This window comes from Buteo buteo, chromosome Z (assembly GCF_964188355.1).
Source record: "Buteo buteo chromosome Z, bButBut1.hap1.1, whole genome shotgun sequence".
Lineage (NCBI taxonomy): Eukaryota > Metazoa > Chordata > Aves > Accipitriformes > Accipitridae > Buteo > Buteo buteo.
Window position 1 is genome coordinate 1,914,504 of NC_134204.1, and position 20,730 is coordinate 1,935,233.

General features: G+C 41.7%; 1 protein-coding gene across 1 annotated transcript in view; it reads right to left on the minus strand.

The window, feature by feature from the left end:
* Window positions 1-790: 790 nt before the first annotated feature.
* The window catches only part of DCC (DCC netrin 1 receptor), a 571,119-nt gene continuing 551,179 nt past the window's right edge, over window positions 791-20,730 (minus strand). The window contains exons 27-29 of the mRNA XM_075020576.1: window positions 16,205-16,417; window positions 2,923-3,065; window positions 791-1,001 (exon numbers count right to left, since the gene is read on the minus strand). Of these exons, the coding sequence (XP_074876677.1) occupies window positions 912-1,001; window positions 2,923-3,065; window positions 16,205-16,417 (446 nt within the window). The 3' untranslated portion in view covers window positions 791-911. The remainder of the gene's footprint in view (window positions 1,002-2,922; window positions 3,066-16,204; window positions 16,418-20,730) is intronic.

Genomic DNA, 20,730 nt, shown 5'->3' on the forward strand with positions numbered 1-20,730 from the left:
ACCAGCACTTCCCAAGGTCATCACAGGGCAGTCTGGCACAAAGGCCACCCGTACGCAGACAAGTTTTATTACGAGCTTCAGCACGTAATGACTGCGTGTCAGAGAAGATTGCATATTATGTCCTCTTTTTGCAAGTGTACACTGGCTGGCTGGCAGCAGGCCACCAATGCAGACTTTTCTTTTTTTTTTTTTCCTTTACATTCCTGGTTCTCTGTTTGCCATACATAAAACATTAACTACAAGAGGATTTACAAACGCTTGCTAAAATGGCTGAATTTTACAGCAACTCGCTAATCCCCACCACTTGTGTGAGATGAGTGACAGAGACGACAAAAGAAATGAGTAATTTATCTTTTCATTTTGTGCTGTTCCTAAAACTTCCAAATTTTTGGCGTGGTGGTGTGATTATTTGCTATGGGTGTTTTTGTAGTCAGTAATTACGTACTTAAAAAAAAAACCAAACGAGTGACCTACAACACTGTCTCATTAACGGCATGGTCTATGTTTAAAAACATACTTGCATGAGGTAAGACTAGATCTATACAAAGAGCTACAAACCTCTACGGAGTAAAACATGAGTTAGTCATGACAACTTGAGCTCTACGAAGACTAGTAGATCAAAATGAGCAATCTGGTGGCATCAGCTACGACTCCACAGCGATGACGTCATTCGCTTTGCCACGCTTCCATCGCTTTAGATGCCAGATTCACAGTTCCGTAACGTTTCCATTATTATTCTTTCCTTTTTCTTCTTCTTATCAATCCTTTTAGGACTTTGCAGGAATCTTCCTTGCGCTGAAGGAGCGGGACCGGGAACAAGATGATTTTATGGGGTGGTGTACGTGGGTGGTATGCGTGAAATCCTGGTATGCTGCAATGCTCCGGGATAATTATCGCTTCATCAAGAGCTGTTAGAAGGCTGAGCCTGTGATAGCATTGAGTTGCTTCATTAGCCCCTCCAAACTGGCCATCTGTTCACTCAGATCATCCTGCTCATAAACCTGCGAGTGAACAAACACACACCGATAAGCGGGCAGCGGGATGGGAACCGACCCCGCGCCCCCCCGGCACAGAGCCCGGGATCTTCACCGGGACATCTTCCCCACGTGGTCCTCAGGGACCTGGAGCATTCAAAGGTGGGCTGATGCTTACAGGCTGGATAGCAAAGCGTCTCTGGGCTTAACATGGAAGCTGAAAACCAGGGGCGACCACGCTAGAGCAATGTTAAATGTTAACGACCCTTCCCTGAGCCCCCATTTCCCCAGCTCCCTCCCAAGTGTCCACGCTTGGGGCGACTATGAAAACATCGCTCAGCAGCCAACAGAGACGTCAAACGCTCATCTAAACACGTCCTCTCCCATGGCAGGCTGTGATGGTTCGTCCAGCAATTAGCTGAACTTCTCAGCCATCGCTGGTGGTTGGGAATTTCTACCGTGGCCTTTAGCGGGAGCAGAGGAGTGGGAACAGTTTCCAGAAGTGCCTAAGGGGGCTGGAGGAAAGTGACCCTTTGGGGTATGGTCAACTGAGAATCTGCAGCAAATCCTAAAATTACCAGCACTGCATCTGTTCTTGGGAAGCGCTGAACTCAAAAATTGCCAAGGCAAGAGCAAGAGGAGCGATCCTCTGCTTTCAGACACCGAGAGGGAGCTCAAACATTAGTTCTTTACGTGGGTTTTACCCAGTAAAAGATCTGACAGTGCTGTATAAATCCTGCAGTCCCCAAGGTGGGATGGAGCAGGCAGCTTAAAAGAGCACCTGCAGAGTCAAGCTTAAAAAAAATAATCCCCAAATGCTAGCCTTTCTTCCCAAATTCTGACCGCCCGATGAACTTGTTGCCTGTACTGTTATTGCCTGGAACTGCCCTCACACTTGTGGAGCTTGAGCAGTGTCTCTCCTGAGATCGAAATCGTGCTGCTGTGATGAGAAAAGGTATTGAGAGCTGAAATTGCATTTTGTATTACCAAATGTCCTGTGTTAAATTACTCCTTATGCCAGCAATTTTACCATGGAGGGTGTTTTCCTTCCCATCCCCGTTCCAGTAGGAGATTCCACATCCCTTACATCATCCTTCATCCCCTTTTCCCAGCAAAATGTGAGAATCCTTCTGTGACTCTATGTGGAAGTATATTTTTATGCCATTGATAACGACAAGCAGGAATCAAACACTGTTGTCCTACATTAATCAGGCAGCAGACCCAAACCCTCCACACATTATGTCTAAAGCAAATCTTTTGTCTTTCCCTTCAGTCAGGTTGAAAATGTAAAAGGATTCACTAATGAAATGTTGGACAAATCACCGCTATAGCACCTAGCAAAAAATTCTCCTGTTCAAGTTGATGAAAAGAGGTGATAAACAATATGTATTTAATGTATTTCTTTTTTTCCTTATTCTTTTTCTTTTGCACTGTTTCATCTTCTGGCTCACGTGAGACCTTTCTCTAAGAGAGTCTTAATAGGAGTGAAAAGATTATTCTAATTTCACCACCTTTTCAGTTTCACTTATCTACTCCTTCAATGTTATTTTTCTCACCATTATCTGGTATTACTATATACTCATTTTTCCAGCCAAAATTATTTTCTTCCCTTATCGCACTTCTCACCCCCTCTTTCTCTTCTCCCGATAACTCAGGGCACTCAGGAGAGGCTGTGCGAGTTGTCCCGTGGATAGTATTAACGCAGAATTTAAGCGCTCGCTTCTCCCCTGCATCACACACGCCAAAGTCCATTAAAGCCAACAGAAAAGTTTTACCGGCTGCCAGAACTTCCTACTAGCTTTCTAACAGCTATCGGCTGCAGCCTAATACCTTGGGTAAGGAGGGACAGATCGTTATCTAAAAACTAATGTGCAGATCGGGGCTTCGAGAATATAACGGGATGGTGACGAGCCTTGCGAGAAGGCTGGCTCTGAAAGATGGTTCTTACGTTTGCGGAGTCCTCCGTCTGCTTGTGGCCCTCTTCTGCGACCTCCGGGGCCGTGGGCACCGAGACGGGCAGCAGAGGTGACCTGGCTTTTCCTGCCAAGCCGAGGGATGCTGTTTTAACCTGAGCCTTGGGGAGGTTAGGCCCTGGAAAAAGAAACAAAAGTCACACTGAGAACCTGTAGGTATGAAAAGGTGAAATTTGGGGATTAGAGGCAAAACGCGGCTGGTTTTACCATGCTGCTTGCGTTTTCGGTTGTAAACTTATAGGCTCCTTCCTAGGCAGACTTACACTATTTCTTCCAGGAGGAAGCACAAATGCTTTCTAAAAACTTCTATTTCAAACATCGCAGGTCTAAAGCCCGCTGCTGTGCCCAGCAGAACCGACGTCCGAGACTGCAGCAGGTTTGCCATGTTCCGTTGACATCACTTTTTGATGAAGCGTGCTCTTTTGCAAAACCAAAAGTTTTCACACGGAAACTTCAGTTTTCCTGGGAAAAATACCTACAAACCGGAAGATAAGGAAAAGCTGGGCTCTGTGGCCCCTGCCTGTCAGAGAACTGTCAGTTTGTGTTGTGTTTGAAGGAGAAAGTGAGACCGAAGAGCAGAGAGCAGTGGTCAGGCTCGGGGAATGGCAGTTCATTTCCACAGTTCTCCTCTATTTTTGTTTCAAGTCCCTCAAGCTGACTGAATGAGCTAAAATAAAAATTGTATTTCAACTTTCTCCAAAAAAAAAAAAAAAGTTCTGACTTTCTATCCCAGCTTGGAAGGAGGGAAAAAAAAAATCAAAATACATTTATTTTTTTGACAGAGAGGGATTCCCTTTTTGAAGCAGCTCTGCTGAAACTCCTCCTGGCACCGCTCCGAGCCACGGTACTGCTGCTTGGCAAAAGAGGTGTCAGCTGCAGCATGGTTTGAAGCACTGCCCTTTAAAGATGCATCAACTGACATGTCTCGGTTGGACATTTCTAAAGGAAATTAAAAATTCTTTGTCTCATTTAATGATTTAAAACATCAAAGAATAAAACCTTTGTCCTGGACAATCTGCCTCCACTCAGCACAAGGTGCCTGGCTCTGTGCAAGACTGCTGGAGACACAAGGGCTGTCAGTTGAAATAGAGGCACACAAGACATTGATTTTAAGTACATGGGAATAGTTTTAAAATTAAAGTTGCCATACAAAGCCAAACTGAGAACATGTATCATCTCATGCATCATAGATTCAAGGCCAAAAATGGCGATGGCAATTTCAAGCTTGCTTGCTGCCAGAGTAATCCTGCTCCCCCTGAAGCTACAGCTTAAACATCCCTACGACCTGCGTAAGGTCAAACTCATTCCAGTGAGCGCTTTGGCACTTCTTTCAGCCACCTAGGTCCCCAAAATTTATTCTTCCCATTTTTTCTCTACTGACATTAACCCACTTTGATGCCTACTTGTGCCTTAAGGCAAGTTCTCTGTTCGTATCTTTAAATATGCAATCTCCAGGCTGATACTTGCTTGGCAGGAGGCATCACATACCAGGGACTGTCAAATCCCCCCAGCCAGCCCCACCACGTAACAGCAGATCCCCTCTGGCACAGGGGATCACTTTGGAGTCTCACAGGGCAGGTTTCCATCTCCCTTGAGACTTGGGCACAGTTTTTATTCTGCTCATTTAACTCCCATTGAAATCAAGAAGACAAATCATAAACAAATAGCTTTTTTTTTCTAGATTTCCTCCACTATGACCTTCAGCAAGTTCTCTGCCTTTTTTTCTACTACAAAAATGTGTACTATAATAATGATAGTAACAACAGCCATCACTTTAGTAGCTGATTGTGCTTATTAGGAGTATTAAGAGGCATCAGCATTAGTAAGTCAAGTAGGTTATTGGCTATTGCACCAGAATTGGACCCAGAAAAGAGAAGAACAGGTTGAGACACTCAAGTCATAAAACGTGCCTAGAGGAAGGGGTGTCCCTGGGGCGAGCCGCAGGACAGGTTTGTACGTGGACGCCTGCAGCTCTGGAGCCGAGACGCAGGGACCAGGAGCGTGGGAGATGTCTCCATCCACGCGGGACGCACAGAGGCTCACTCCAAAATCCACGTCTCGGCTCAGAAAGCCACCCAGTTTCCACGCAAAACCAAGCCGCCTTTTCACGGCTCTAGAGTTTAACCGCCCATTTGTTTTCTCCATCGCTAGATTCCCACCTGACTCCCTCTCTTCTCTTACAGATCTCAAAAGCAACGCTCCTGAGCTGGGAGAACACCTCCGGCGCAGGGAGGCAGGCAGCTGCTGCAGCTGGAGCAGCCGCGGCTCTCGCTCCCCAAACCCCAGCAAATCACTGCAGCCGTGACAGCTCTCGGTATCCTCCCAGAGTTCCAGCAAGTAGCCAGGAGACAAGAGTTGCAGATTAATTTTCCTGGGTTTCAAAGAACGGTGTTTACATTTTTAATTAGTTTAAGGCAGAGAAAACACAATGGAGCAGAAGAGAGAACAAAATCCCTCCCGAAATCGAGTTGCCAACAGCATGTTCATTAAAAGTAAGTTCCAGTAAAGAGCTGCAAGATGGGGGCAGAGAGGGAGAGACTCACAAACACCCTCTCTGTAAGGCTGAGAATTGCAGATAACTCCTGTTTAGCTGAAGCTATGAAAGTGTGAAAGCTCAATACAAGCTAAAAGAGATTGCCACAAAGATACCCTCACTCTTCCAGCTCCAGTTTAATAGCTAAAAGACTTCTTTAATAACTGGGCCTTCAGACTTCCCTGTATCTCCGAGTAAGAGTAGAAGATACAGCAATCCCCAAAGATTCAATCTTCTAAGCGCTGCACATTCAAATCAGTTTTTAAAAAAAGGAAATGTTTTTCACTTCCATTTCTTAATAAAAAAAGCTTATTTCCAAAGAAGTGTGTGTGAACAATCATACACTGACACTCAAAACGTGCACCCAGCAGTTACACACCAAGAAACGCAAGAGCCTGAATCTAAAAACTAAACCGTAAAAGGTACCGTCACAGGCAAATTAACTCTAAGCTGCCTGGCGCACAGACTGTAGCCCCTCAACATTTTTTTTCCCCCCAGTGCTTTGCAAACACCTGCAGTGCTCAGCAAAGAAGTAAACTGCAGCTATGGCCCCTGCAGCTGGCAGCTGGTATTTCTATTCCGGTAGCGCTGGCGTGCCCTGCTAGAGAGAGATTTATCCCATTCCTGTTACAGGGAATCTGTATTGCGTCCTGGGATATCACTGGGATGTGAAGAATAAATAATAAGATATAGCCACCACAGAAAATTGCATCCGTGCTTAGATAATGGACCCAGATAGGCTTTTTTTTTTAATACAAGTGGCTTCCCATTGCAACTTGTTTGGTTTTCATGGGTTGGTGGAGAAGTAAATATTTGATGTGGTGGTGAGGAGCTCATGTGAAATGCAGAGTATGTTGCTATTGTAATCCTCTAAATCCCATGGTAAAAATCATGTTTCTCATATGTAACTCATTAATTGTAGTAATTGGACTTAAAGACCCACTTTTCTGCACAAAGACAGATGTTCCCTCCTGGATATTGTTAATGAGAAGCCATAATGATGATTAGTAAGTTCAGTTTGTGCATCTCTTTGCCCTTTAGCTAACAAAAGCAACAGGCAAATTGTAATGCTCATAACTAAAATGAAGCTGAGAAAATTTTCCTTATACGTAGTTGCATCTTTCAAGTTCTTCAGCAAATGTTTTACAGCAGTGACCGTTTTCCAAGGTAAAGCCTGTAATACGTAATTAGTACAACAGTTGAGCCCTCTTCCCCCGAAGGACATTAAAAAGACCAAGCAGGCCTCTCAAAGAGAATTCTGGACGCAGAAGGTTGACATGCTAAGTAAACTAATTTATGCAAATGAGTAGCTAATTAAATTAAAATCGCTTTGGTTTCTAATGTTCTCCAACTCAGCGGGACTCTCACAAGTAAAAAAAAGGAAACCTTGCATCTGAGGCCGCAAGCGGCAGGAGATGACAATACCGATCAGGTGTAACTCAGAGCAGCCCCAGCACGGATTTACTGTTTAAAAGTTTCATTTTCTCAGTAGGGTTACTAAACACTTCACTGGCTCATTAGTTAGATAATGTATAGCTACCAGGTGCAAATCCCAGCTACTGCCGCCTCCCCGAGGCCCCCACTGAACTCCCTGCAGTATCGTCCTTGGTATTTTGGGAGCATTGCACATCAGCGTGATCCTGAGTCAAGCCCAAAAGAAGCCGTTTTCTAACTCTATACACATTCGTGCGTATCAGGCCATAGGTTATCATGATGAACACCAAGTAAAACCAATATAGCATCCATCCTCTTGATAGCAATACTTTGGGAGAGCTACTCGGCATTATTTTATTTTGAGATACGTCAAATGGGACATGAGATGATGTACTCAGCCAGGTGAGAACAACTCATTTCAGGGAGAGGGCTCAGGGTTTCTGCTGTTTGCGTTGCAGCGTTTCCAAAGGCCAGTTCCCAGCTGCAGGGAGGACAGCAAGCTGGAAACTCAGACAGTGTCAAAAAATGCTATGTTCGCACTCAATGGATCTGGGGTCTGTATCCAACGTGAAGACCAAAAATTCTTGCGTGGTTCATGTGTTACAGGCGTTCTGGGTGACGATGCAAAACAGTGACATGGGAAAAAAAAGAGTTAAGGTGGAGCAAATGGAGATAAATGCAAAAATTGAAAGGAGCTAGTTTATGGCGAGACAGCAAGAAATCATGCTCAATGGAGAACACTGGAGTAGAAGGCAGCTACCAGTGGAGTTCCTCAAGATCTCGATCTAGGACCGATTCTTACTATTTTGATACATACTATAGGCATGTGATTATGAAATCTATTACTAGCAAAAGCTTGGAAATACCGCTGGAGCTGGAGTAACACGAAAAGAACTGCAGGGACCTTTCTGCCTACCTGCTGCTACTTATGCAAACTTTCAGACCTTCACAGTGAGGAGGCTAGACCATGTATCACATCCCTTCAGCTGAATTCTGCATCGCTTCAGCTGTTTGAAAGCGAGGGATGAGCCTCTGCTGGTTCTTTCATCTCCCTTGATCATCTATAGAAAGAAGCACCTTCCAAAGTCTGCAGAAAGGTTGGATGAATTCTCTTTCAGAAGATCCTCTCTCTCTCTCTCCTTTGGCTGCACAGTGAGCTTATGTGACTGGCACAGAGCAGACACCTATTCATCAGAAGTCTAAAATTACCTAGGAACGAGTCATATCTCTGAGAAGAAAGAACAGGAAGTTTTGCCATAAATTCTGCTGGGTCTAACAGAAGGAAATGAGGGAAGAGAAAAGCTTGCACCCTTCTGATTTCAAGCCTACAAGTGGGTATGTGCCTCAGAGAAGTCAACTACAATCTTCCGATGTACGAGGGAATCAATTTTTGGCAGAAGCAAGGCAACAGCAATGCTGTTTTACAAAGCGTTGGGAAGATCCTATCTGGAAAGCTCCATACAAGCCTGAGAACTTGCACGCAGGAAAAAAAAAAAATTGTACAAAGAGAGGTTTACTAACTGGCAGTGACAAAGAGGAAGAGTCTATATGCTAACCTATATACGGAACAGAAAATGCAATGGAATCAGTTTTGCCTGCAAATCCTGGGCTTCTCAGAAAGACTGTGGTAATCTGGTTTCACTAGGTGGTAATGCAAAATTCAAAGGCAACGAGAGTCTTTCCATTAAATTCAGCGAGATGTGGATCAAGCTCGCAATGCCAACGTGTTCTTCTCCGAGATCGCCAACAGCTGCGCTTAGGAAGGACATACCGAGGCTAAAACATCAGATAGTGACCACAATTATAGAGAGGACACCTAGCATTTAAAAAAAACCCATTCATCTTCATAATATTCTGCTCTTGGTAAACTCGTACAACCATCATCAAACACAACGTCTGACAGCAGACACGACAGTTGAGAAACTCTGAAAAGAAGATTTTGCGGTAAGATGCATTGAGTTGTATATGGGCTACTGGTTCCAGTTTTTACACTGCAGTCATTTTAGTCTATTGATTACAGAGTTGGACAAAATGCTCAGCTCAATACTTGATTAATCTAAAGCTGACTTTTTTGTTGTTAGTTCAGGATTTTCAAGAAAGCAAAAAATACTTTGGATCAGGCAAGGTATGTATAGGCATGTCTCATAAAACCGATTTGGAAACTTAAATAGAAAATTTCCAGACTGGGGATACAGACACATTCTTACATCCCATAGCCCAACAGCCAGGGCATACATCAAAGATGTGCAGGGGATCTGCAGCTGAAGATCACCTGGTCTGAAGGGGCAGATGAAAATTGATCTGTCTACTGGGGTGCAGACAAGCCTTTGTTTTCATAAGAACTGAGAGGATTCTTGGAGGCTGAATCCTGTATAATGAGACTATAAAAGTCAAAATAAGCTGCAGAAATCAGAAGGTAATGTCAGACTTGTAACTAAATGAGGATAATCTTTTCTGGCCCTGCATCTCACACCTCTTCCATGGCTTTTTCTAACCAACAGAACAAAAGACAAAACCTGTGTCGTTAGCTAGAGCTGCCTCTAGTAATGGAGATCTGCAGGCACGGAGGAATCTGCAGGGATGCTCCCACAGAAATATGTCATAGCTCACATAACTGAAAGTGATCAATCTGGGAAATTAAAATTATTGAAGAATATTGACTGTCGCAGATGCTTCTGACAATAAGGAGACTGGCAGCCTGAACTTCAGGGGTGGGGAAGGAGAGCTGTGTAGCAATGCAAAGCCAGATGTTTTCCCTATTAAGTAATCAAAGCTGGTGGGGTATACAGCTTATCTTGCAGGATGAAGAGGTAATTTTCTTATCAAAGTACAACAGAAAATCACAAAAGGATCAAATGCCACTTACAGGTTATTTGATATTTCCACCAGTAAAAACAGTGTCAGTTTAAATGACTTAAAAGTTGAAACATAAAGATGAGAATAACATGCAGAAGTGAGCTTACTTGTAGCTCCATGGCTGGATATTCTTGTTTAAGTAAGACAGTGCCTCACAGGGGAACACAATATGTAACTAAATGAAAAATATTATTTGAAGACTCATCTGTTTTACATTACAGGTGGGAAAAAATATTTTTCATCAAGAAATTGAGTTTCTAAAATTGATTTTTGAAGTGATAATCAACAGAGGCTTGGCTCATTCCACAAGGGAAATTGTTCTAGGAAGAGGCAAAGTTTAATTTAGAAATATTTGATAGTAGGAGAAATAAAGTAAAAAGAGAAATAAAACACAAAAGAGAAAGAGGTCATTTAATCGCTCTCCAGAATACGGTACCGAGCAAGTACTGGGACTGCCTATTGGGGAGGCTTTTGAAATAGCACTGATGAACTTCACATATTTTTACGTGCTACGGCTTCAAAATAGGTATAGAAACAGTGATTTTGGAAAGCACACTTCAAGACAAAAGCAACACAGACTGCTCAAATATGTGGAAATATGAGAGAGATTTGGTCTCTGTCTTCTCAGCTGCTCTTCATGTTTTTAATCTATTTGCTGGAAATACTATGTGGGACAAACAAGGGTTAGGGCAAAAGTGACTCATTGGCTGCAACTGCTCAGTGACAACACACACAGTCCCAAATTAAGGTGGAGAAATTGTACACGCAGTGGAAAGTTTTACTTCTCTGCTTATGAAACACAGGAAGATAGAATGGCCCATCATTAAATCTTTCTACAGATTTACAGTATAATTACCCAGATAATTTTTTTTTAATTATTTGACTGCCGCTTTGTATTGAAATAGATCATTTATATCAAAGGGGAATTAGCTCATTTATTCAGGCAAGCACCTAAATCCACACTTCACTTTACACCTTCCAGTAGTCCCAAAGATTTTAATGAAACAACTCAGGTGTCTCAAGTTATCTGCATGCTAATTAAACTTCACTGGACTGGGGCCAGATTTCTCTAATAGATAGGACTGACCCTTTCACGACACTTCTGTGCCAATATATCTCCCAGGTGAATGGAGAAAGCTTGTTTTCATAAAAAGAAATGTGGAAGAAAACAACATTTCAAAATTGAAGGGGGGGACATATGAAGGCTTATGAAATAAAAAATAACTTTCCTTTGATTCTGGGGGTTACTAGTGCAAAAAGCTAGGATTTCAGAATAAAAGGTTCAAGAATGAATCAATCCCATATTTTCAGTGAATTTATAGACCTTGCTTACTGTAGGCTACAATGAAGAGAAGTCCATAACCTCATTTACACTCATCGTTAAAATAAGAAAAAAAACCCCTACGCCAGAAAGATTTTTATACCCTATTAACAAAAGAGTTCTTAGTTGCCTTTAAATTCAATGACTGAATTCAAATTAGAAGCAATAGGTTTTCATTTGCGTTTTATATTGGCAGAGGGATTTTTTTATTGCGAATGGTAAATTTAAAAAAAAAAACCAAAATAAAACTGAGAATTTGGTTGTATAGCTAATTAATTAGAGCTAATTGATTGTTCAGAATAAATGCACTCACAAATTAAATCCCCAGTTTGCATGACAGGGGATTAAACACTCTAAAAAATGGATAGCAATTAAATGCATAAATCTAGCACCAGAGAGTTCCAAGTTCATGTCTCCAAAATTTGCCTAATTTCCAGCCAAAAGTTTTATTCTTGGAATTTCCATCTCTAAACACTTCACCTGAGACCCAATATTCAAGACATTTGTATAACAAGTGATTTTACCAACGCTCCTGTGAGGAGCAGTCTATTCTCAGCACGACTGAAAATTCTTTCTATATTCACTCTTCTAAGGATCACGGTAATTTCAGCATCTCTGAGGCCCCAAACCCTTGCGATTTGAGATTATTATGGCCCAGGAGTCACTGCTTAATACCCATACGCCCTTTTTCCCTCTTGATTTCATCCCTTATTTATTTGACCGTTAGCTCCTGGGTTTAACATTGGCTTTGCAAACCTTCACTCTTATCTTGTTTTTCTCGTTCTTTTCTTACAATAGCTATAGAAAGAAAAAAAAAAAAAGGCAGCACAAAAACGACCTTGTGGAGCTCATTTTCTTATCAGGCTTTCTTATCCCGTTTGGTAATGAAAACAGCGCGTGGGTCAGCCTGGATATGGGAGGATTTGTACTAATGTCCAGGCAATATCCAGCTGCTGCTTTTTACACAGGGATGGTTACTGCCAGGTTTCTTCACCTCACTCTTCACTTTTACTCCCCAAACATTGAAAATACAAAGGTTTTTTTCCAAAGAGGCAAATAAATAAATCTTGAACAGTTCGTCTGCAGTGCAACCCTTTCCCTGCACTCCCAGCCCATGGCCACTTCGGGGCATACCTTACAGCTTGGCAGGAGGAAGGAAAATCAAGCTCAATTTTGCTGTATAATAAAGTGGGTTTTAGCTCTTGAGGTATCACTGAGTGATTCCAGGAAGCCCAAGAAGATGACAATTTGGATTTCCAACTACACTTTTTTTGGTGGAGTAGCAATAGAAAAAATGCAGTGTTTTTACAATCTCACAAAAGATACAGGAGCCTGAAAAGGCTGAAGTTTTCGAACTGTGACACAATACAAAAACCACCGCTTCACAGGCAGTATTTTCTATCGCCTTACACTTGCTTCTGCAGAAGAAAAATGACCTCCTAATTCAGGTTCATTTAAAGTGCAGCTGATCATCAAGACCTAAAAGGAATTTTCATTTGTGAGGGTACAAAAAAAAATCTTTCCTGTCCATTTGTGGAATTTATGTCAGATCTATAATGCAATAAGCTCAACACTCCATCAAACATTTTCTATTTAACCTGAAAGGGGACTAAGTCAAATCACTTATATGCCTATGTGTATGATTTGCAAAGAGGAGCAAGTGCAGCCACAGTGGGGACTGGAAATACCATGGAGTGATTCTTACGCCTTCAGAATAAGTATTAGGAACCTCAAGCGCTCGATCACAAAGCAGTGATGAAAAGGTGAGATCTCCTATAAAATATCAATGGGAAGGGCTTAATGTGAAGAGTTCAGATTTACTGGGCTCAAGCAAAAAAAAAAGAAGAAAAATGGCAGATTTAGCTCTGGATTAGGCTGATGTCATGACCCCAAACCAGGAGCACAGCCTTTTTGATATTTATTCAAATCCTCATGGCAAAATCCCCCACAACTGAGTAATAATCTCTGTATGTCTTTTTTATGAACCATATGATAGAGTTTAACAGCTAATTATAATGCCACTACAGAGATATACTGAATAGATAAAATATTAGAGGAGACACCTCCTTTTAGCATCAGGTCAATCAAAGCCAAGAAAAGGCCCTGTGCTCATCTATTTTCTGGGCAAGATCCAAAAATTAATTTCGATCCTAATATTGCACAAGGGCCAGTGTTGGACATCAGCTCCAGGACTATAATCTAAATATACAAATACATCTGGAGCTTCAGCACGCTGCTGGCTGCAGGGCAGGCGGTGGGGCTGGTTGAGGACCGGAGGACACGACTGCCTGCCATTTCTCTTTAAAAGGAGATATAAACCTCACAGGGCTGGAGGGAGGAGAGGCTGCCAACCAGCAATGAAGGGATTTCCAGGGAAATCTCCACTGAACTTCAGGTTCCTGCTTTTTAAAGTCTTTGCTGGAAATCTCTGGATCAATCTCTGCAGTTCTCTGCTGCTTTCTCTCCTTCTGAATTCTGCAGGATTGTTCCATTATTTATGTATTGTCTGAAGGGATAAGACAGCCGATTGACATGCATTTAAAAGATAGGACAGCAAAGCAAAGAGTAGTTTAATTGGTTTAAGTGATGATGAGTCCACTATTTATTGCCCTATTACTTTATTACACAGGACATGCAAAAATGTCTTGAGTTTGAGAAAAATGTAATGAAAAATCAAGTAATTCTCTCTATCAGGTTAAGGAAAGTAACCGGTATTCCAGCGTGGGATTTTTGCTAAGAGCCTTTTAAACCTGAGATGTCCCTAAGTGGGGTGTGACGAGCAGACGTGGTCCGTAAGGGAATCGTTCCAGCTGGCCTGCAGAGAGCTCGGCCACCCTTGCTGCACAGTGGGGACTAGGAGGAGAGACTGTGCAGGGACGTGGCCATCGTCTTTTCTAGGAGGTTTGTTCAAACACAGAAATACATCACAAGCTTTGTCAAGTCACAAATGTCTTCAAAGTTTCCCTTGCGTGGGTATCTAGCTATGGCTGAGATGATATCGTGCTCACGGGTAGGATTAAACACTCAGAATTGCTGGTGAAATGAAGCGCTCTTTCTCGACTTCTCTTCTTCAGTGCTTTCTCTCTCCACTCCCATTTTAAGGGAAAAGAAGAGAGATCTGGATTCCAAAGGAGTGGGATTTGGGAGTGGGTACTGAAAGAGCAACCTAGTTTTGAGGGATCATGTGCAGGACCAGGATCAGTTCTGCACGCCCCACCCCCCAGAGGCACAAAGAGAAGTTAACAAATACAATGGAAACCTTTCTACAAGAAATTGGTAAAGGAGACGACATCAGTCTGGCTAATGACTCTGAGGACAAGTACATTGAGAAAAGCAAGAGAAACCATATGTAGAGAGAAATAAATAGCCCCCAACACCACAAAATAGCTGGAGGCAGATCAGAAATGGAGTTATACAGGAGTCTAAAAAGTAAAAATTGTGGTTTCAGTATAACAGTGAATACAATAGTTTGAATGCCATATATAACCCAGCAATATGTTTTTGTCTATGTAACAGAGTCCAGAAAAACAGATTTTTTTCATTGTTTTAGCATTTGCTTTATTTCCATTGCTTTATGGCAGATTATTGCCATAAACTTTCAGTTCTTAATTTTGCCTAATACCAAAGTTCTACACACTGTTTGTAGGAAACACTGCACCTGCTTATATGAGATTACTTACTGAAAAAAAAGGCAATTTTGTTTTTCAGGATGACGGGATTCTTTATGAAGATAAGTAACATGCCCTGACTTCCTCTCTCTTCACCTTGCCTCCCAGTTATAATGGTTAAAATGTAAACTCTGATTGACTTAGAGAACAAATAGTCCTTTCGAGGTAATCAGGCTTACTCACTAGAGTAAGACAAGTAGAATTGGATCCTCATAAAGTAAAATGCAGTACTACATAAAGATGAATGGACTCTGTTATATATAAAAAATAATTCAGCAGCACTATTTGGCAAAAGCAGTTCTCCAATAACTAAGGATTTATCTACTTCTGTCTGCTGTCAGAAACTGGATTACTTGCTGATGGATAGCAGGTGCTTCCAGTAAAAATGCAGAGATGTTTTGGTAGCTTGCTTGTTGCAAACCTCGACCTAACATATGCTGTATGGCAAGAAAGCTATGCTCGAAAAGCAATATTAGAATGGAAAAGAGTAAAGCTGAAATCTCCAAGGTTGCCTGAGCCAAACTGGAGATTTTCCAAGCTAAAGGAGTAGGGCAAACAGTTAAAATGAGATACCAGTCTGCAACCCCCCCTTTTTTTTTCTCCTTAATAGCTCTCATAGTTAGGGTTACCAAGGCAAATAGTGTTACTCAAATTATACCGGTTCACGTGAAGAACAATTCTAGTACTGGGCCTACTTTACAAATAAAGCAAATACCAGATACATCGCACAAATGTTCTCATTTGATCCAAGGGTGAATTTTTAAAACAGCTCTCTAGAAATCGTGCTGCTCTGGGAACAAACCCAGAAACGAGCTGGAGAGGCACCGTTCCCTCTTGCTCTGCCATGCCTCCCACCCATGACTGAGTGTTTCACTGCAGCCGTACACAGCCATTTAATCTAAACCTGAAATCAGCCCACAGCTTCGTTCAATAGTGGCACTATGCTAAAACCTTTTTTTTATATATATATATAATAATTGTCTTTCTGTTCCTTGCATGCTTGCTATTTAATTTTTAAGTAGTTTGCACACTGGAGTGGATTGCAGTCAGTTCTTTTCCAGCATACATAAATAGTTCTTTCATTATCAGAAAGGCAAGCCTTGAAACAAGAGTCAAGCATTTGGCACTGGTTCAAGTTACTGTAGCATAACAGGAGACTGGAAACAAGACCAAGTGATTAATTCGGCATCTCATTTAATTCATTTTTATCACTTACTTGTTAACTCTGATTTTAAGCTATTGCCTTGTTCTGAATTTTTATTCCAGATTGCCAGAATGAAATACTGGATTATTATTGTAAAACTATATACCCACTTCCCATTCTGTGAGCTCTTACAGATAATTTTTCAGGGTATGGGACAGTCTCGTGCTCTCTATTTTCTCACGAACTGAAAGTCAGTGGTTCAGATGAGTGGTACCGGAGACTTTCCCCCCATCACTCTTACCTGTTTGAGACAGAAGTGGTGTGTAAGGGACTTTCGGTTCTATTGCACTCATGGGCGGAGGTAGCAAGGGGTTGGCAAAGCTGCGGAGAGGGTGTGTAGGGCGGACGCAGGCGGTGGGGATGGTTCTGCTCGGGGCGTCCTCGCTGTTGGAGTGCTCAGGCTGCGTCTGCGGTAGCAAGGACGGCTGCTGTGGTGCTGGTCCTTCGTTAACAGCTGCGAGAGAGCAGTCAAAAAAAAAAAAAAAAGAAAAAAGAAAAACCAAAGGACTATTATTGATGTATTTTTTATGTCTCATTTCCTACTTTAATGGTCATTTTCAACACAAGGGGCAGCATTAGCCTCCGCCCTTCAAGAAGGTGCAGGAAATGTGTAAACAGTTCCATCGAGAGTTATTGGCAGACAAATTAAAAACCAGATGTTCCTCAGAGTGGCTGTGTGCCATTTGAGCTCAAAACATCTTCCTTTAAAAAAAAAAAAAACAAAACAAAAAACCAAGCATGATATCTCCTTCTCTCTAGCTTTCCTCTCTATGTGCTTTTAAATACTAAAAATCAATAAACACATGAATACATCATGTGGAGATTGAAACAAGCTACAACTATGGAAACTTGTTATGTTCAGCATGATGGCAGTGTTCTAGTCATAGTGGAGAAAAGCTGGAGACAAAGAAAGGACTTAATTAATTTCCACATAACCAATCACCAATACTGTTTTTCTTGAGACAGCTGTAACATTTAGTGTGCTAAAGCAATAGGTTGCTGTTTTATTAGCCTATATTCAAAGTCAATTCTTCAGAGATTTAAATGTTGCATGTCAACCTTCTAAATATAAAAGACAGCTTCCCTATGTTCTGCAGTGTTTCTTAAAAGAAGCTTCCAGTATCAACCTCTGCCATGGACTTTCCATGCCAGAAAACAGAAGCAAACAGCTGAAGTACTAATGAAAACAAAGGTTGAAACAGAGAAAAAAGCCCTTTATTTCTGCAGCCCTCTAGAAACCCACATTGTACCCAAAATATGAATTGCAATATGATTATGGTTGTATAAGAGCTTTCAGGATGTGTACGGTCCGCAGTGCTAACGCCTCCAGTACCGTGAATGCCAAAAAAGCTGATTTGTGAACCGAGTTCTCTTGAAACAAATTAGATGCAAAATCTTCTGTGTAGTCTAAAATCAGAGTATCTTCTATGGAGTGTGTACAGCGTGATAGATGTTGCCCAGGAGGAGGGATAGAAGACGACAGCAAGAGGCAGGATGCATGCTCATGCATCCCGATGGCATTGCCCGGATTTATGGCACTGCTCTTTACCTAACACTGACTCTTGGTCATGAAGAGAAACTCACTGCTGCTGTTTACACCAGGACACAATACCGTACCACGTTATTCAGACTTTAAGAAGTTTAAGAAAATAGACAGAAGAAAGAATTCCAAAGAAAACATTATTTTGTAATAAATGTAATAAATTCCAAAGAAAACATTATTTCCTTGTAAGGGAACTGTACCTGGAATAAAAAAATCTTTAAAATCTCTTCCTGACCACTGTGCCTACCATGACAAGCCAAACTAGTTAAGAATGAATTACAAGGACTGCTAAGTGTAAGTCTGCTGTGGTGCTTTACGGATGGCAGCAAGAAGCTCATTTCCCCATGCCATGGGAAAGAGCCTGCCACTTCTATTTTGTTCCTATTGCAGGAGAAGAATAAGCAAATTGAATTGGAAACACCATCTCTTATCTTCTTTTCCAAATCCTGCACTACGAGCGCTGTTGAGGCTTCCCCGGAGCTCAGGTCCGCGGCTTCTCCTGGCCCCTCTTCCAGCTCCTGCCCTGCTGCCCCGAGGAGCAGCGCTGGAGAAAGCTCTCCTCTTGGTGAGAGTGCCCTCAGGGCCCGGCGTTATTTGCAAGCAAAGGAAGCAAAGTGGTTAGAGAAGAGCCCGATCACAACAGGAACTCCTTTAATTTGAGCGTGTTTGTGCTGCCCGGTGTCTCCACAGTACCCATGCCGGCCAGGATGGCTCACAGCACAACAGTTAATCGTGCAGCTTGTGGCACAAAACAGAAATCTAGGAAAAGCTCAACCTTTTTCCAAAGAAAACAACCTTCCTGACACATAGCTATCAGAATTAGTTATTATACTGGGACCCAAAAAGCTCCAGAGGACCTGGTTTCTTTCAAAGCCTGCTGCAACAACCAGAACTCATTGTGCAAATAACATGCAATTACACAGCCAAGTCAAATCTCAAGGCATTTTATAATAATTAATGTCAAAGTATATAAGTAATTACAACCTACTGAGTGGCAAAACAATTTTGAAAAATGGAAATGAGGATTTCTCCTCATTTCCACAGCCCCATTACTTGTTCCTATGGCAATATCACAGACATCCCTGGCAAAATTGAACACCACGGATAGGAACCCAACTACAGGATCTGACTCAGGTCAAAATCATCTACGGTTTGTAAAAGTTTGCTCATCTGTGGCTCATCTCCCTTGTTTTCACCTTCAAGGCCCTTTGCATTATCATGCCATCGCCCTAGCTCTGCTTCTCCGTTTCCTTCCTTGCCCAGCAGACCCCTCTCTTTTCTTCTCTGAGGACTAAAATTCTCCTTAAGCCAGAGATACTGAGGTTATTTTTAACAGGGTAGAGCAGGAATGATAGTTTAGCTCATTCCGCCCTTACTCACTGCCCACACATTCAAGAAGGTGTCACAACGCGTTGGTGCTCCAGGCTACCATGGGCATTGGGTTCTTCTCTCCCTTCACTCTGCCCCAGTCAAGGAAGACACAAAATAGCATGTGAGTCTCACAGAGGTACACATCTGAGGTTACGATGCTTTCTGGAGCAAATCCTTGGCGAGGTCTTTGCTTAAAGTAAAAATAAAGCCTTTTGCCTATCTATGCTCTTAGCCTCAAAATGTCTTTCAACATGTTCGTCAAAGTCTGAACTTCCGATGGAGCCCAACGCTTCTCATTGTGTCCTTAAGGACACCTCTTCTGGGAGGCTCTTGTCCTGTTTGGAGAAACAAGTAGACCAGACACTTACTGCTACTCACCATCAAATACCTGCTTGGTATTCTCTGCTCTCAGATAACAAAGCTTTATCAGCCAGCATCAGCACAACAGCCTGTGCATTAAAAGGCTATTAAATTACTGCCTTACTGTATGGGTATGTTTTATCTTAAAGATTTAGTTGTAAAATCTGGAGACCTACATAACCATTATTGCATAAAAGATTTCAGCTTATCCTCCAGCTATTACTGAAGAGAAAGGTGTGATGACTCTATTAAAATAAGAAGCTAGAGGTGGGATTTAAATATGGAAGGTAAGTGGTCTAACAAAGGTGCTTCATGCTTGAGAAGACTTTTTTCTAAAATAAGATGTGCATGCTTGCAAACATAATGAGAACCATCAATTTGCAATTCACTCAAGTCCCTGCAGGAAGAGAGGATGGATTGTTTATTTGAAGGATGGATGAAGATGAGCACATCGCTACTGCTGCCTACATCACCTACATCAATCCGCTGCCTAGCAGCCAGATATTTGCCTTCATACACCTCAACAGAAGTGCCCCAGAATTCTAAGTATTTCTACTGATCCAATTATTATCTTGTTTTTTTACAGAAAGTTGACACCCAATCGACCTTTAAGATGAAGCAGATAATACCATGCTGCATTCCTGTTGTGATCTTTTGCTCTTGAACGTAGTAAAATATTTTGCCAGAGTAAAGAAAATATTATGCTATACATGAAGATCTCTTCTAAAGCCCAGTAAAACCAATTATCGTCTCATTACTTTGGAGAAACGTTGGATAAAGCCCTGTTTGCATTCATTTTATATGTGAGGAACATTGAGAATAAGCTTGCTTTGAACTCCAATAGCCATGGACACTGCTCACCACGCTGAAGATTAAATATCTGATGCAAAGTCTTTTGATCTTCCCTTTGCTTTTGCATAACTGTTGGTTGGTACAATGCTGTTAACCAGTTTAATGAACATAGGTCTCTGAACATATTTTTACATTGTATATCTTCTATTAAGAAACAACACTGGAAACAGTCCCCCTTGGATTTGTAGCTATTGGCTCTGCCACAGTCTGAGGTAATGAAAAAATCAATACAGATTGAAAACAAAAGGTAGTAACAATTCAAAGTATGTGACGGTAGATGGGGACTTAAAATGACTGAACTTTATTCCATACCTGCTAATGACTTTCTGTGTATTTTTGAACTTATACAGCTTGTAAATGTCACGTGACTAAGACTATATACCTGTATAATGCTGACAAACCAGAGCCTCGTTCCTGTTGGGATCTTTGGATGTTATTACAGCACAAGCAGTAATATTTTTTTAGCATGTTTATTGTCAGGTTACTACTCTTGTGCAATTTTAGGTACATCCCAAAGAATACTTTTGAGGAATGCTTTTAAAAAATTGCTAATCTAAAACTGAATCATGGGAAGATAGCAGAACCATTTTTAAATCATATGTGGTTAAATCCAAAGAATTATGTACTGAAAAAAACAAATT